Genomic DNA, 17,538 nt, shown 5'->3' with positions numbered 1-17,538 from the left:
ATATTTTATTGGTAATAAATTGCTAATAACCTTCCGATCCTTCAGAGTTATCACCAGTAGTAGACAGTCTTGCCTCAATGCTAACTTACTGGTTCCTAATGACGGCTACTAAAGCTTTGGGAAAGCTGAGGCAACTTCTCAACACAATATTTTCTTCCTTCCACATATGATATCAGATTTCATATGATGCTAGTTGATAATATTTTAGCCATAGTAGAACTTCTTCCAAAGTTGGAGTTGATCCTTTTAAACCTTGCTACTACTTTCTCAAGCACACTGAAGTATCTAAAATCCCTCGTTGTCATTTCAACACAACCGTTAGCATCTTTTCCAGGAGTACATCCCATATTATAAACTCACCTTCTTTGCTCATTCCTAAGATACAGCTACTCATCCATCGTCATAGTTTTACCATGGAATTAAAGTAACTCAGTCAAATCTCCAGGCTGTATACTCAAAACCAGCTGCTTGGTGTGATCATCGCATTCAGTTTTCCAGACAACTCACTGTAGCTGTGTTGTTTGTCTCTGCCGCTTTCCCTTGACATGCAGTGTGATGGAAACAGCTTCTTTCTTTAAGCTTCATGGACCAGCCTATGCTAGTTTCAAATTTTGCTTTCGTGGCTTCTCCTCCTGCCTTCACAGAGTTGAAGAGTGTGTGACTAGTTTGATTTTCCATCCAGTCTGCTGAGACATTCTCCAGATCAGCAGTTTCTTTAATCGATTGTTTCTTTTTATTGTGTGTTCTCTTGGCACCACTCTTATTTCCTTTAAGAATTTTTCATTTACAGCTTTAGTTGGTCGGTCTTGGAGGCCTAGCTTTCAGCCTGTCTTGGCTTTTGGCATGCCTGCCTCATGAAGCTTAGTCATTCTAGCTTTTGATTTAAAGTGAGTGATACACAACTCTTCCCTTCTTCACCTGGACACTTGGAGATCATTCTAGAATTATTAATTAGCCTAACTCCACCACTGTTTTGTCTCAAGAAATGAGCTGGAGAAGTGGAAGAAAAAGGAAATTAACGAATCCGCAGAACTGTCAAAACACATTTCTCGCCTAAGTTTGAGACAGCTAGAAAGGGGAAATAAGGGGCCATGGCAAGAAAGAGAAACCTTTCACTCCAGAGTCTGGTTGAAGTTCTACTAGCTAAGAGTCAAGAATTCTGCTGGTCCACCTCCCTGATCACCCAAGGAAGTGTTTTGCAATTAAGATAGGCATGTTATTTTCAGATACAATGCTATTATACACTTAGTGACACACAATATTTTAAGGTTAAAAACTTTTATACGTATTGAGAAGCTCAAAGAGTTGTGATTCTGTTTTGACACTTGAGATGAGATAGTCCAGCAAGTAAAGAAACCCAGCATAGTTAAAATATTCTGTGAAGGTTATCAATAAAGAGACAATATTCCTTTTATGTAGAAGCATTTCAAATAATGGAAAAATACCAGCTTAAGGGCTGAGTATGACCTCTCTTCTTTCTCAAATATATGTAAACCTGAATAGTTCTGGGACTCTCCAAAGAAGGCTAAAACATATTTTTCAAAACACTCTTTTTACTTTATCAGCTGTAATCAGATCCAAGGAAACTCTGGAATCTTCTGATATCACTCAACTTCCTCAGCATAGCTTCCTACATAGCCTCAGACATCACCAACACTGTGTATGTAACATGGAAAGAGGAAGTCCCCACACGTTGGTGTGTCTTACCATGTCCTTGAGAACATTGCCTGTACTTTATATTAAAATCGCTTGTAGACTCCAACACTGCCTCATACAGGCTCACCCTGGAATTTTTTTCCTGTGGCAAATTCAAGAATGCCAACTTCACTTGGAGATCCCTGAAGAAAAAAAAAAAAAACTCCAGTTGCTAAGGTGGCTATCCACAACCTGTGTCCCTGGGCCCTGACTGGCTCACTATTCACAGGTTCACTATTTTACATGGATGTAGTTTATAATGTGCCAAAAATATTATAATATTAAGAGCAAAAACATTTGAGCTCAGATCACTGTGACAAACATATGCATTGTTTTTGAGAGTCACCAAGATGTGACACAAAAGTAGGCACATGTGGTTTGAAAGATGGTAAACAGACTTTGTTAGAGTCAGAGCTAAAGCCGTGAACTTTCATTTTGTAAACAGGAAAAAGCAGTATCTAATAATGCAAGAAAAATATTTGGTTTCAACTATAAGTAGAACAGGGTACGTGTTACCCTTTAAAAGCATTCACACCTCTGAGGCTGTTTGAATGGCCTTAGTTCTGTAGTCATTAATGGAGGTATCAGGACCCTGGGGGATGGACTTCTATTGCACTCCTGAGTTATGGGTCTGACAATCTTGGAGAGCCTAGACTCCCCAAAAGACAGTCAAGCCATCTATCTAAGTAGCCTCAAAGTTCCCAGATGATGGCCTTCTCGTCACCAAGGCAACCACGTTCCTGCGTCTGGGCGTGGCCCGGGTGGGGTGAGAGTTCAGAGGTGATGCTTAGGCCTTTCAAGAACCACAGCAGCAGTTCGGGAGTCCGGGCGTCTCCCACAATTCTAGCCCGCCCCGCCCGGCGCGGAGGAAACCCAGCCCACCCTGCTCTGCTGCGCGGCGCACGCGAACCCGCCTCCAGCATAGCCTTGGCGGCCGGGGGCGGAGCGAGACGCACAGCCCCGCCTCCGAGCGCGTGCGCACTGGCCCCTGGGAGGCGCGAGCGCAGTTGATATTAGCCATGGAAACGGGAGCGGTCCTGGAGGCCTCTGGTCAGCTGCTGGTGGGGCCGCATCCATCCTCGGGCGGGAGCTCCCAACCGACTTCTGCAGGGGAGATGTGGTCCCAAGACGCCCTCGCGTCGCCTCTCCCCTGCGGGGACTACAGGTATGTCCGTCCCCGACACACCTGGGACTTCTTTGCTGCCTTAGTTTCCACCCCTGGGTACTGCTGGGTTCCTTCAGCTTTTAATACCTCAAGAAACACCTTCCGCTCTCCGTTAAAAAGCTTTTAAATGCAGTTATTGCTCATTTTAATGTACAGAGTAAATTGAATTGATTGAGGTAGTGATCCAGTGCGGCTTTATTCTCCAGTGACGGAGAATACTTTTGCAGCCCGTGAAATTGCGTTTGTTTTTATTTTTTTCCTGAGAGGCCTCTGTGAAATGGAGAATGGCCCTTTGACCCTGATGAGGGATGAGCATGTTACTCTAATCAGGTTCACGGCCTATGCCCCCTAGGTAGATAGAGTTCACTCTTGGTTTATCTCTGTCTCAAAATTTGTTCATTCTTGGCCTCCTGGATGTATATAGCGTGTTTCTCGGGTTTCTCTGACTATCCATATATTCCGTTGCGTGCCAAAGGCCAGAATTTATTTAAATGAATCCCATTCGTTATTTGGCTTCTGAATTGTGTGCTTTCTGCCTCTCATGCTCCCCTTACTCGTTTTTTCACTATTGTTTTTTCATTAAATTCCTGAGTTTAGAGAGAGCATCCATATTAGTTTATATCTGCATCCATTCACGTGCAATCACCCATAATTTCTCATAGCATCCAGTACAGGTATCACCATTTTACTGATTTAACTGTCTGGATCTCATGCTAGCTACAGGTTATACCTTTCCTACCTTTAGGAAATGCCTATTGGTTATTAACTGCTATGGGAAATCTCGTACAGGGGACCTTTTCGTCTTCCTCTGTAAGAGCTTTCTTGAGGTACGTACAATTCATTCTCTGGAAGTGTACAACTCACTGGTTTTGAGCATATCAACAGATTTGCACAATCATCTCTCCAATCAGTTGTGGAACAATTTGATTACCTCCAAAAGAAATCTTTTATTTTTAGCTGTTTTTCTCTGCCCTCCCCAATATTCCTGCCCACATCAGTTGTAAGCAATCATTAATCTTTTGTCTCAACAAAATTATTTTAGATGTTCTAAGTAACAGAACCTTAAAACGTGATCTTTGTGCATGTATCTAGCGCTTTTCATGTTGCAACTTGTATTATTCATTGTTGTTTGTTAGTATATTATGCAGATATACCCTGCATTATTTAGCCATTAGACACTGGCAAAAAAAAATTTTGCTAGAAGTAATATGCTGTGGAGATTTTGTATAAAATTTTGTATAGGCATGTTTTCATGGATATAATACCTGGTAATAGGATAGGTAGGTCATAGGCTAATACCCTTGTTTGGCTCTTTGAGAAACTGACAGATTTTTTTCTCCAAAGCACTGTACCAGTGTACATCCCCACCAGATGTGTTAGAAGGTTTTAAAATAACCTCACCAACACCTGTTTTAGGCCTTCATTTTTATTTTAGCCAGTCAGGGGAATTCAGAATATCACATGGTAGGTTTGGCTTGCATTTCCTCATGGTGAGCTTCATTTCCAGCTGGTCTGTCACCCGGAAATTGCCAATTCTTATCCTTATTTTATCTTTTTAAAACCTGGTTGTATTTTCATCATTCTGTTGGGAGAATTAATTAATTAATATAGCCCAAACACAATTCTCTAATTATTTTTACAGCCTTTTACCATTCTACAGATAGCTTCACTCCCGTGATGGCCAGGGCTCTTGACTACTCTTGTTCAAGAGTATTAGGTGCCAGTGTCCTCAGGCTAGCTTGGGTATCAAGTTTTACGTTTTAAAACTTTTTATATTCCTTTCAAGTCCACTATTCAAGAATCCTCAAAATATGCCTGGTAGTGAAGGCTCACGCCTTTAATCCCAGCACTCAGGAAGTAGAGGCAGGTGGATCTCAGAATTTGCGGCTAGCCTGGTCTATAGAGTGAGTTTCAGGACAGCCAGGGCTACATAGAGAAACCCTGTCTCAAAACAACAACCAAAAAAAAAAAAAAAAATCCTCAAGACAAAGTTTACTTTTACTTGACAATAATTTTGTATGATTCAAAAACTCAGTTTGCCACTTGTAGTTAATATTGTGTCTTAGTTGTCACAATATTGTTGGTTTTCACTTTTAGTAAAATTTCTAGTTATTTATATGAATGTCAGATTCTACTCTAATGATGCCTTATTTTGAGAGGAAAGGTTGTCAAGCCAACTGAATTAAGGTGGGAGAGGTATGGGAGGATGGTTTGAATCCTCAGCCGTTTCTTCCATGAGTAGTAGAATGCTGTGCTGGCTTCATTTTATGTCAGTTTGACACAGGCTAGAGTCATCAGCGAGGAGGGGACTCCAAGTGCGTCTGTAAGACTGGGCTGTAGACAAAGCTGTTGAGCATTTGTTTAATGGGATTGATGGGTGTAGTTATGTCTGGGCTAGTGGTCATGGATTCCATAAGAAAGCAGGCTGAGCAAGCCATGGGGAGCAAGCCAGTAAGCAGCACCCCTCTATGGCCTCTGTATTGGCTCCTACCTCCAAGTTCCTGCCTTGTTTGAGTTCCTGCCCTGACTTCTTTCAGTGACAGTGATATGAAATATAAGTCATATAAGCTCTTTCCCACATAGCTTTGGTCAGTATTTCATCATCACAATAGTAACCCTAAACAAGACAGCTGTTCACTCATATTCTGGTGCTGTACATTGGGAAAAGTAAAACACAACACACAACTGATTGTACTACTTGTGAAGCACTGCCAACTTCACCTGTCTAGTATTCCTAGCTTAGGTTTGTCTTTTCCCCTTAGGGGAGGAGTTGGGGTACTAAGGGTTAAACCTCAAGCCTAATGCATGCTTGGCAAGTGCTCTGTCACAGAGCCCTGTTCCAAGACCTCTTTTTTACTTTTCAAAAATTTGAAACAAAGTTTCAATAGTTACCCAGGCTGTCCTTGAACCTGAGCTCCTCATGCATTAGCTTCCTGAGTAGCTGAGATTAAAGGCCTATGCCACTTGGCTTATAGTTAATTATTTGTTTGTTTGCTCATTTGTTTATTCTTACAGTCTGCACCTGTAGATTTACTGGGAGAAAATTAAACAAATAAAACCTCCTTAAAAGACCTTCTCAAGGACTTAATAAATGTCATTTTATAGGTTAAAAGATATGTGGTGACCCTTTGCAGGTGCTTGGACTGATTGTCTTTCCATGGTGGATGGAAGAGGAAGCCACACATGATCTGTGAGCCACAGGATGCAGTGTGTGTGTGCTATACTTACACATCAAATGTCTTTTAAAAAGCTCTTCAGTAATTCAGTGTTTGTTCCTGACATGCATCTCTAGCTCCCTAGAGTACATACAGAATTAAACTAGCAGCTCTCTTTGTTCTCTGAGTTCCAGCCAGTGCACGCAGCAGTTTGTACCTATCTCCCGAACAAACAGAATCTCCATGTTTGTGTGCTGTTGGAATTGCTCTAGTGGTAACACGTGACTTTTTATCTAAGAAATGGAGAGTTGAGTTGTTTCATGTTTTTTCAGTACAGTGGTATGGGCTGTCTTAATTCTGTACTAGTCATAAGTATTTATTTGAAAATTAGTTGTATTGAGTACACAAAAGGATTTATATAGGTATCTGGAATAACGGATGATGCTCTATAACCTATTCAAATTATCTGAAGGAGGTTCAGGGTTTAAGAGTTAGGAGTCATTATAAGTGTCATGACAGATATCATTGGAGTAGTGTTACTTTTGAAATTTACAATGATTGTCATTATAATTAGAAAAAAGTTTAAAGACACCTATAGGATATTTGGCATAATCCTAACACCTCTCTGGGTGTGTTAACTTTGCATAGTGAGATTATGAATTTCAAGAATGCTGCTCTGTTGAGCTTTGATGCTGCAGATAATGCTGATAAAATTATCCATGGCCTGAAATCAGTATTTCCATTTTGGTCAAACCTCAGGAATGGCCTATATAGCTTGATCAGGCTAGCCTTTCTTGTCCTGGGAATACTTTTATTCCTGCCCATCATGTTAAAGCTTGTCTCTAACTACATCAACAGGCTGGCAGCCAAAGTGCATGACTTTCAACTGATAATGGACCCCCCCCCCCCCCGACAGAGTTATTAATTTAACAGGCTGGCAAGCCAAGGACGGGTAAGATTCTGCACAGAGCCTTACCAACCTAAGACATAAGTGCATTGCTTTTGATAATACATATTCCATGACAGGTAAGGAAGGCATTCTTGTCAGAACTACCTAAGACAGGGTCAGTCTTGTTTATGAAATAAAAATGGGATAGAGGTGGAGAGCCTTTGGGGCTGCTTGGCAAGAAACTGACATGGGCCAAGGACAAGGAAATGGGCTGCTTGGCAGGAATATGACATTGGCCAAGGACAAGGAAGTAGGCTTCAGGCAGGAATCTGACATTAAGTTAGAACAAAGAAGTAATTTCAGGTAGGAATCTAAATCGTAGGCTACAACAAAGAAGTAATCTCAGGCAGGAATCTAAATATTAGGCAGAACAAAGAACTAATTTTAGACAGGAATCTAAATTTTAGACTAGAACAAGGAAGTAGGCTTCAGACATGAAAATAACCTTGGGCTAGGACAGGGAAGTAGGCTCAGATACTTTGGTCATCCTGATAAGCCTTTAGAAACAGTGATCATGGGAGTGTTCATATAATGAGGTTTAATGCCTTGCTTTTTCTTTGACTATTTGTGTTTATTGTCTTGCTTGTTCCTTGAGTATTTGCATCTATTTTATTGCTAGACCCTCAACCTAGAGCTGACCTTAATACATGCATGTAACCAAAATGGTGTAAAAGCATAAAGGATGTGGGAGTATAGGATAGGGGGTTCTAGGGAGGGGAAATGAGGAAAGGGGATGACATTTGTATTGTAAATAAATAAATTATCCAATAAAAAAAGAAAATCAGTTAATGCAGTGATGCTAGGAAAAGGAAAACTTTGGTATATTTTCTTTTAAATTATATGAAATATATTATAGGAGCATAGCTGACTATATTGTAGTCATAGAATAATGATATGACACATTTAAGAATAAACCTAAATAAAATTCAGACAATTGCCAAAAGTGCTACTTAGGAATTAGTTTTTTTCTGGCCTTAGAGGAATGTGTCCGCTGTTCATGTTTTCAAACTACTACTTTTGTTGTATCTTTCTTTGTTTCAAGGGATTTTAGTCAGTAGCATATGATTGACGAGTTGTAGTGTGGGTAACTAAGAATCTTGCCACAGCAGATGCCAGTTTGAACTGTTTCTTACCCTGTGGGAATTCCATGACTCAGATTCCAAATACAGCATCATTTCAGAGTCGTTCTGTTTTGCTGGCTCCCTCTCAGTAGCATACGTAGACAGCGTATGGCCCAAGTCGGTGCTGTGCTGCCATCGTTAGCTCAGCTCTTGTTGCCCCAGGCTTGAGTATGCAGTTGAGCATGCTGGAGGAAGCGGTCATAAACATGCGGTCTGTCCTTCCAGGCGCTAACAGTCCTTCAGAAGCATATGCCAAAGTGTTACTCAGGAAATGAGTTTAGTTCTTCTGATTATATTCTACAAATAATCCAGGTTAGCATTTAGAATATTTCTTCACATAAATGTAATTGGTAGTACCTCAAAAAATACTTTAAACTTTTATGTATTTTTTAATCTCCATGGTCTAGAATGACAATCGGTAGTTAACTTGTACCAATTTCTTATATATTTTTTGCCCTTTTAATCACTAATGAATTGTTAGGAAGCAGACATCAATTTTTAAAGTAACTTTACAATATTTTAAAAATATTTGTGATTAAATAGGTTTTTATGTCTGACATGTAGCTATCAGATTTCATGAGGTTTTCTTGGCATATGTCCGCATGGTTGTTATGCTAGTCCTCTTTTTCCTGTCTTAATTCTTTAAGGTTCTGATCAAAATAGGCCACTGTTTCTCAAAGTAACGTCTATAAAATACTAAGTGCATTTTCTGTTACTAGGTAGCATGAGAAAAGTAGCCTCTGTGGTCAGACATTTAGACAGCTGGACTGATACATTTTAAAGAGGTTTCTTCTGAGGGGTTTTTGAAATTTTCTGACATGCTGCTGACTGTTTTGACTCTTAAGATGACAGTCTGTTGTGCAGTTTCTCTTTGACTTACTTGACTGTGGGCCCCTTTTCAAGAAACATTGTATGAGACAAGCAGTCCTTTGTGTCCTTCGAACTTTTATTTAAATACCCCACTAAGCTAACTAATGTTGACATCTCAATAATTTCCCCTTTTCTCAAGGCTATCTGAGCAAGCTCACATTCATATTCTCTCTCCTTGTAGCTTTTGGTACTCTCATTAGTTCTGATTATCCCAACTTAATTTGGGCTTTGGTGCACCCTGGTCTGTTTCTGCTTTCTCAGTATGAAGTTTCTCTTAATCTGATGAGAGACTGAACTATAGTATAGTACAAGGAAGGAAATAAAATCTGACTTCTTTCTAGCACCTTACTGCTGCCATTTCCTTGTCCAAAGGAGAAAACTAGCTGTGTGATCACTCTCACATCCAACCTTTGTTATTTTGGGATAATATAAAAATATTATTAGTAACAATTATTAATTATTCCATAATAAGGATAAATGGAGATACCTTCCATGTTCCAAAATGGGAAACAGGCAATTTAAGGATTTAATATTTTAAATGAAACAAAATACACTGCAAAAAGACTCAAAAATGCTCTAACCCCTCCACCCTTACTTAAAACAGGAAGGTACCCTGTTTACCATCTTGACCCATATTACTTAAGCTGTGCCATTAACATTACAGGCCTTCGCATGCCAACATATTCTGCCAAGTTTGAGAGATCAATTGAATTTCAGGATTTGGCCCCTCATCACGAAGAGCTGAAGCACACAGGAGCCTGCCCCAGGCTGCCTCCAGCTGGTGCGTGTTGTGAGTGCTACAGAAACTAGCTCTGTTTGAGGTACAGAGGGAAGGGAGACAGTTTAACCAAAGTGCTTGCCGGAAATTTTAGAAGTGATTAGACTGAGTCATAAAAGTTAACTACAATTACTAAGAAATTACCGTAGACAGAGGACGTGAGAAGAGGCATCTAGGAGGAAAAACACAGGATTTGTTTGCAGGACATGGATTAAGAGTTGTGGAGAGCATTTAGTAACCTGAAGTATCAAATGCCATAAAAATAGTTTAGTTGGTATCCCTTATAAAACTTTTAATGCATCTGCAAGTGATACCCAGCTTTCTTCTACACGGGCATGTATACTTTTTTTTTTTACTCTTTGGTATTTCAAGAGCATCTTTCTGTGATTCTCTTTGACAACAGAGTATTATGGAACTACTAAAAGGAAAATGGATGTGGTTAATAGCATAGCAGCTTTGTATGGTATTACTTCTCCGTCTCCCTTTCTGTCTTGTTCCCTGACTTCTCTCATGGGGCAGGAAGAGAGTTTTCTTAACTCCATGGAGAAAGCTTGGGTACTAAAGACTTTAAAATCCGGACCATCTAATGAAGCTCATTTTCTTGACTAATGGCATCTGCCATAGACAACTCATTTGGGGATATCTACCCCCAACTGCAGGGGCGTGAACTTCTGACCCTGTGACAATAGGAGGCTATTTTAGAATACTAGTGTAAACCACTGGTAAACCACTGAGGTAGATAAGCTCTTATAGACGGAAAGGAAAAACAGCAAAAACAACAACCTTGGAGTGTTAAGATTTCTGTTTTAGTCAGTGTACTGTTGCTGTGAAGAGACACCGTGACCATGGTGTCTGTAAAGGAAAACAGTTCACTGAGGTTAGCGTACGTTTAGAGCCTTTATGGCAGGACGCATGGTGTTAAGTTAAGGCAGATGTGATGCTGGAGAGGAGCTGAGAGTTCTACATCTGGATCAGCAGGCAGAAGGAGGAAAGACACGGCTTGGCTGGAGCATTTGAAATCTGAAAGCCTCCCCCCCCCCCCCCCAGTGACACACTTCCTCTAACAAGGCCACACGTACTCCAACAAGCCCATACTGCCTAATAGTGCCTCTGTCTATGGGCCTACAGGAGTCGTTTTCATTAAACCCCCACAATTCCCTAGGACACTGCCGCTCTGTTACCTTGTGAGGTTACACGGCTGCTACTTAAGTAAAAGCTGCACATGGCTCTACATAGAACAAAGGACAGTGGGCTAAAGGTAGAAGAACACAGATGTTGACAGTTTAAAGAACATCCTAACAGTGTAGCAAACAGGTGCTGCCTGACAGAACTGTTCGCTAAAGGGCTGTTTTAAGGTGTTACATTTTCTAGCCCGACGATGATCCACTGAAATAATATTTTCTAGCTGGTCTTGTATCAGGTAACTGGTTTTATTGTGTAGTTTTTCTTTTCAGAGTAAGCTGTGGAGAGAAGTAAATGGAACCTACTGCACATGATACTTGACCTTTGAGTAGAAAGAACCTACACTAAACAATACAGACGTTGCACAGGTTATTTCTGCCGTATTGTAGAAACTGGCAATAGAGAGACTAAAAAATAAATTGCCAAGTAGCTTGCCTGTGATAGTGTATTAAAATAAGTGCTATTAAAATAAGCATCTACTCTGAATTCTTTTCATTTCCAGCTTGTTTTTTCTTCTACTACATCTTATGGGTAGATGACGGTGTTGACACAAGTTCCCACTATTAGCGCTGGCTGATCAAATTGGTCTTGAATTCAGGGATCGCCCCGTCCCCGCCCCCGCCCCGCCCCCGCCCCCGCCCCCCAAGTACTGGGATTAAAGACTGGCTCCCTACTATATTTGAGCTCCCAGTTTCCATATGGGTTTTTATTGAAATGCTACTAATTTTATATAAGATTTGGCTCTTTAAATTATTTGAAAATTCTAAGTCTATTGTACTTTTTAAGTGATATTCACAACATTTAGTTATATTTTCTATTTTGTTTCCATAGAATTATAGAGAAATATTCTTATTTAGTTAGTTATGATTGACAGTGTATACATAGCCTATGTAGGTAAATGCTGTGCATTGTACAAAATACAACCTCTCAGTAATTTATGTATTATATTGTCTGTGGCTGCTTTTATGGTGTTAGATAGGAATGTTATAACAGAACTCATCAGGCTGAAAATACTCACTGTCCAGACATTTAGAGTCAGTTTATAGACTGTAACTAATGACCCTGTAATAGAAGAAACAGACCAACAGCAGAACTCGGTGGGAAACAGTCGAGCTGCCCACAGATCTGTGTGAGTAGAGAGTTAGTCTTCTGTACTCCGTCGGCCTCAGAGTCTAAACTATGAGTTAAAACCTAATGTCAAGGAGTATATGCTAAGTACACAATAAAGAGTAAGATTTCTTTTTAAGAAAATAAGTTAGTGTTATTATTTTGGAGCAAGAACAAACTTAGTACCAATTATGTTAAAATGTGTTGAGAAGGAACCAAGGTTAGAAATCTTGCCTGTGAAGGACTAAGTAAGTAAGAACAAATCCAGGCTGTGTTTCCTCCAGGTCTTCAATGTTATATTCCCTAACTGTAATTTACTTCTCTTTTCTTATAGATATTTCTGGTTATAAAGAAGATGTGACTCTCAGACTAACCCTGATGGGAAGTATGAGTCCAGATGTTCCCCTGCTAAACGATTACAAACAGGACTTCCTGCTGAAGCGCTTCCCACAGACTGTTCTTGGAGGCCCTCGACTCAGATTAGGCTACTGGGTCCCTACTTACATATATGTTAACCAGATTGTCCTTTTCCTGGTGCCATGGGCCTTAGGAGGAACAGGAACACTTCTGTACCAGCTGGACATCCTGAGAGACTACACTGCAGCCGCTCTTTCAGGAGGACTGATGGTGTTCACTGCGGCTGTCATCCAGCTCACAAGCCTGTACGCCAAGAGCAAGTCAGTGGTGGTCAAGAGGATGAAAACCAGGGATCTTTTAGCAGAGGAAGACCAGCACGAGTTTACAAGTTGTGCTGGTGCTGAGACCGTCAGATTTCTGATTCCTGGCAAAAAATATGTAGCCAATACAGTTTTTCATTCTGTTCTTGCTGGGCTGGTGTGTGGTCTTGGAACATGGTATTTGCTCCCAAACAGAGTAACCTTGCTATATGGCAGCCTTGGGGCGACTGCTGTGCTCTTTGTCTTTGGGTGGATAACACTTTGCATAGGAGAATACTCACTCATTGTAAACACCGCCACAGAGACAGCAACATTCCAGACCCAGGATACTTACGAAATCACTCCTCTCATGAGACCACTTTATATTTTTTTCTTTGTTTCTGTGGACCTTGCACACAGGTAAAAACTTACAGAATATTTAATAACTTGCTTTGTTTTTAAGTATACCTGGCAAGAGAGCTTTTCTTAGTGTTAACAAATGATGAACCAGTGAATTAAAAATTACAACACTATTGGGTTAGGTTATTTTGATGGTTATTCTTTTAGTAGAGATCTCTATAAAATATTCATGTTATAATGAAATAGCAAATCTTATTGAAGAAGCAACACATAGGAAAAACACTTTAAGACACATAATTTTTGAGTTCTGTATTTCATTTTAAATCAAGATTGTTAATTAGTTAATTAATTAATTTGCATACCAAATGCTGCTCCCCCTCCTTGTCCTCCCTTACAGAATCTATTCCCCTCTTGTCCACTGAGAGGGTCCCCCCGCCCAGGTATCCCCCCATCCTGACACATCAAGTCACTGTCAGATTAGGGGCATCTCTTCCACTGAGGCAAAACGAGGCAGACATGGAAACTGAGCTGCACGTCTGCTACACATCTGCAGGGTCCTCCTTCCAGCCCCTGCATGTTCTTTGGTTGGTGGCTCAGTCTCTGAGAACTCCCACTGGTCCAGGTTGGTTGCCTCTGTCGGTTTCCTGTGGGGTTCCCTTTCCTTTCAGGGCTTTCAGTCCTTCCCCAACCTCCATCCAATGTTTGACCGTGGGTATCTGTATCTGTTTCAGTCCACTGCTGGGTAGAGCCTTTCAGAGGGCAGTTATGCTAGGCTCCTGTCTGCAAGCATAGCAGAATATCATTAATAATGTCATGGATTATCATTAATAATGTGCTTACCCATGGGATGGGTTTCCAGTTGGGGTGGTTATTGGTTGGCCTTTTCTTTAGTCTCCACTCCATCCCTGCATTTCTTATAGACAGGACAAATTTTGGGTCAAAAGTTTTGTGTGTGGGTTAGTATTCTTATCCTTTGATTGGACATCCTGCCTGGCAGCAGGAGGTGGCTTCTTCAGATTCCACATCCCAACTGTTCTATATCTCGGCTAAGGTCACATGCATTGACTTCTGGGAGCCTAATCTATTCCAGTTTTTCCTAAAGATTCTTCCCTCCACCCCAACACACACCTCCCCCCACCCCACCCCCCACACTCCACTCTAGCTCACACCCAACACCCTGCTTGCAGCTGCAGACTTCCATTCATTTTGCTGGCCCTCTGGGCCTCTCTCTGTCCCCATACCTGATCCTGCCTCCTACCCTTTTCCCTCCTCTCTCCCACCCAGTTCCCACTCTCTCTCTCTCTGCTCCTGTGATTATTTTATTTCCCCTTCTAAGCATCCTTGCTTGGGCCTTCCTTCTTACTTAATTTCTTTGGAACTATGGGATATATCATGGGTATCCTATACTTCATGACTCATACTCACTCACCAGTGGGTACATGCCATACATGTCCTTTGTGTCTGGGTTATCTTACTCAGGATAATATTTTCTAGTTCCATCCATTTGCCTACAAAATCCATGATTTCTATGTTTTTAATAGCTAAATAGTATTCCACAGTGTAAATGAACCATATTTTCTGTATTCCTTCTTGAGTTGAAAGACATCTAGGTTATTTCCAGCTTCTGGCTATTATAAATAGAGGCGCTGTGAACATATGGAACATGTGTCCTTGTGCTGTGGTGGAGCATCATTTGAGTCTATGCCCAGGATTTGTTTGACTTAATTTTATATCCAGCCACTTTGCTGAAGTTGTTGATCAGCTGTAGGAGTTTTCTGGTAGAATTTTTAGGATTCTTTATGTATGCTATCATCATCCTCAAAATCCTTGACTTCTTCCTTTCCAGTTTGTATCCCCTTGACCTTCTTTTGTTATCTTATTGCTCTAGCTAGAACTTCAAGTACTGAATGGATAGGGAGACAGTGGGCAGCCTTGTCTTGTCTCTGAGTTTAGTGGGATTGCTTCAAGGTTTCTCTCAATTTAGTTTTATGTTGGCTATCAGTTTGCTGTATATTGCTTTTATTATGTTTAGGTATATGTCTTGAATCCCTGATCTAAGACTTTTGACATGACAGGGTGTTGAATTTTGTCAAAGGCTGTTTCAGCATCTGATGAGATGATCAAGTGGGGTTTTTTCCTTCAGTTTCTTTATATAGTGAAGTGTGTTGATGGATTTTCATATATTGAGCCATCCCTGCATCCCTGGAATGAAGTCCACTTGATCATGGTGAATGATGTTTCAGATGTGTTCTTGGATTTGGTTTACAAGAATTTTATTGAGTATTTTTGTGTTGATGCTCATAAGTAAAATTGCTCTGAAGTTCTCTTTCTTTGTTGAGTCAATGTATGGCTTAGGTATCAAGGTAACTGTGGCATCATAGAATGAATTAGGTAGTGATCCTTCTGTTTCTATTTTGTGGAATAGTTTCAGGAGTATTGGTATTAGCTCTTCTTTGAAAGTCTGGTAGAATTTTGCACTAAAACCATCTGGCCCTGGGCTTTTGGGGGGCGGGGGGAGGGCAGTGGGAGACTTTAATGACTGCTTCTATTTCCTTACAGCTATGACTGTTTAGATCATTTACCTGATCTTGATTTTACATTGAAAAGTGGTGTATGTGTAGAAATTCATCCATTTCATTTAGATTTTCCAGTTTTGTGGAGTACAAGCTTTTGAAGTAAGACCGACTGATTTTTTAAATTTTCTCAGTTTCTGTTATTATGTCTCCCTTTGCAGTTCTGATTTTGTTAATTTGTATACTGTCTCTGTGCCTTTTAGTTAGTTTAGCTAAGGGTTTGTCTATCTTGTTGCTTTTCTCAAAGAACTAGTTTTTGGTTTTGTGGATTTTTTGTAATGTTCTCTTTGTTTCTAACTAATTGATTTCAGCTCTGAGTTTGATTATTTCCTGCTGTTTACTCCTCTTGGGTGTGTTTGCTTCTTTTGTTTGAGAGCTAGTATCAAATCTCTCCGGTTTCTTTATGAAGGCTATGAACTTTCCTCTTAGCACTGCTTTTATGGTGTTTCATAAATTGAGGTATGTTGTACATTCATTTTCATTGAATTCTAGGAAGTCTTTTATTTCTTCCCTGATCAGGTGATCATGGACTAGAAAGTTGTTTAGTTTCCATGAGTATGTAGACTTTCTCTTATTTCTGTTATTGTTGAAGTCCAGCCTTAACCCATGGTAATCTGATAGAATTCAAGGGGTTATTTTAGTCTTCATGATCTTTTGAGGCTTGCTTTGTACCCAGTTATATGGCCAGTGTTAGAGAAGGTTCCATGAAGTACTGAGAAGAAGGTATGTTCTTTTGTTTGGGGGTGAAAGTTTCTGTTGATATCTGTTAAATCCATTTGGTTCAAAAACATCTGTTATTTTCATTGTTTCTTTGTTAAGTTTCTGTTGCAGTGACCTGTCCACTGTGGGAATGGGGAGTTGAAGTCCCCCACTCTTACTGTGTGGGGTTCAATGTGTGATTTGAGCTTTAGTAAAGTTTCTTTTACAAATGTGGGTGCACTTGAATTTGGGGCACAGATGTTCAGAATTAAGACTTCATCTTGGTAGATTTTTCTTTTGAGTATGAAGTGTCCTTCCCCATCTCTTTAGATAACTTTTGATTGAAAGTCTCTTTTATTAGATATTAGAATGGCTAATCCAGCTTGTTTCTTGGGTTTGTTTGCTTGGAAAAAATTTTTCCAGTCCTTTACTCTGAGGTAGTACCTATCTCTGTTGCTGAGGTGTGTTTCTTGTATGCAGCAGAATGATGGCTCTTGTTTACATATCCAGTCTGTTAGCCTTTGACTTCTTTTTGGTGAATTAAGTCCATTGATGTTGAGAGATGTTAATGACCAGTGATTGTTAGTTCCTGTTATTTTGTTGTTGGAGGCATCACTGTGTATATGTGATTCTCTTCTTTGGGTTTTGCTATGATTAATTTCTTATTTTTTCTTGAGTGTAGTTACCCTCCTTGTGTTAGAATTTTCCTTCTAGTATCCTCTGTAAGGCTGGATTAGTAGGAAGATGTTGTTTAAATTTGGTTTTGTCATGGAATATCTTGGTTTCTCCATCTATTATAATTGAGAGTTTTGCTGGGTATAGTAGTCTGGGCTAGCAACTGTGTTCTCTTAGGGTCTGCAAGACATCTATCCAGGATCTTCTGGCTTTTAGAATCTCTGTTTAGAAGTCTAGTGTAATTCTGATAGATCTGTCTTTATAGGTTACTTGGCCTTTCCCCTTACAGCTTTTTATATTCTTTTTCTGTTCTTCATATTTAGTGTTTTGATTACTATGGGACAGGAGGATTTTCTTTTCTAGTCCAATCTGTTTGCTGTTCTGTAGGCTTCTTGTATGTTTATAGCTGTCTCTTTCGGTTAGCGAAGTTTTTGTCTATGATATTGTTGAAGATGTTTTCTGGCCCTTCCACCCTCTTTTATCTCCGCTGTTCTTAGGTTCGATCTTTTCATGGTGTCCCAAGTTTCCTGGATGTTTTGAGTTAGAAAGATTT

At 40.1% G+C, this 17,538-nt stretch overlaps 1 protein-coding gene across 1 annotated transcript in view; it reads left to right on the top strand.

Moving 5' to 3' along the window:
• Positions 1-2,712: 2,712 nt before the first annotated feature.
• The window catches only part of Pcnx4 (pecanex 4), a 41,497-nt gene continuing 26,671 nt past the window's right edge, over positions 2,713-17,538 (top strand). Inside the window, 3 exon segments of the mRNA XM_076922026.1 lie at positions 2,713-2,860; positions 9,620-9,736; positions 12,357-13,098. Of these exon segments, the coding sequence (XP_076778141.1) occupies positions 9,628-9,736; positions 12,357-13,098 (851 nt within the window). The 5' untranslated portion in view covers positions 2,713-2,860; positions 9,620-9,627.

Source organism: Arvicanthis niloticus, chromosome 23 (assembly GCF_011762505.2).
Source record: "Arvicanthis niloticus isolate mArvNil1 chromosome 23, mArvNil1.pat.X, whole genome shotgun sequence".
NCBI lineage: Eukaryota > Metazoa > Chordata > Mammalia > Rodentia > Muridae > Arvicanthis > Arvicanthis niloticus.
Note: the sequence above shows the minus strand (reverse complement) of the source record. Positions and strands in the feature narration are given on the sequence as shown.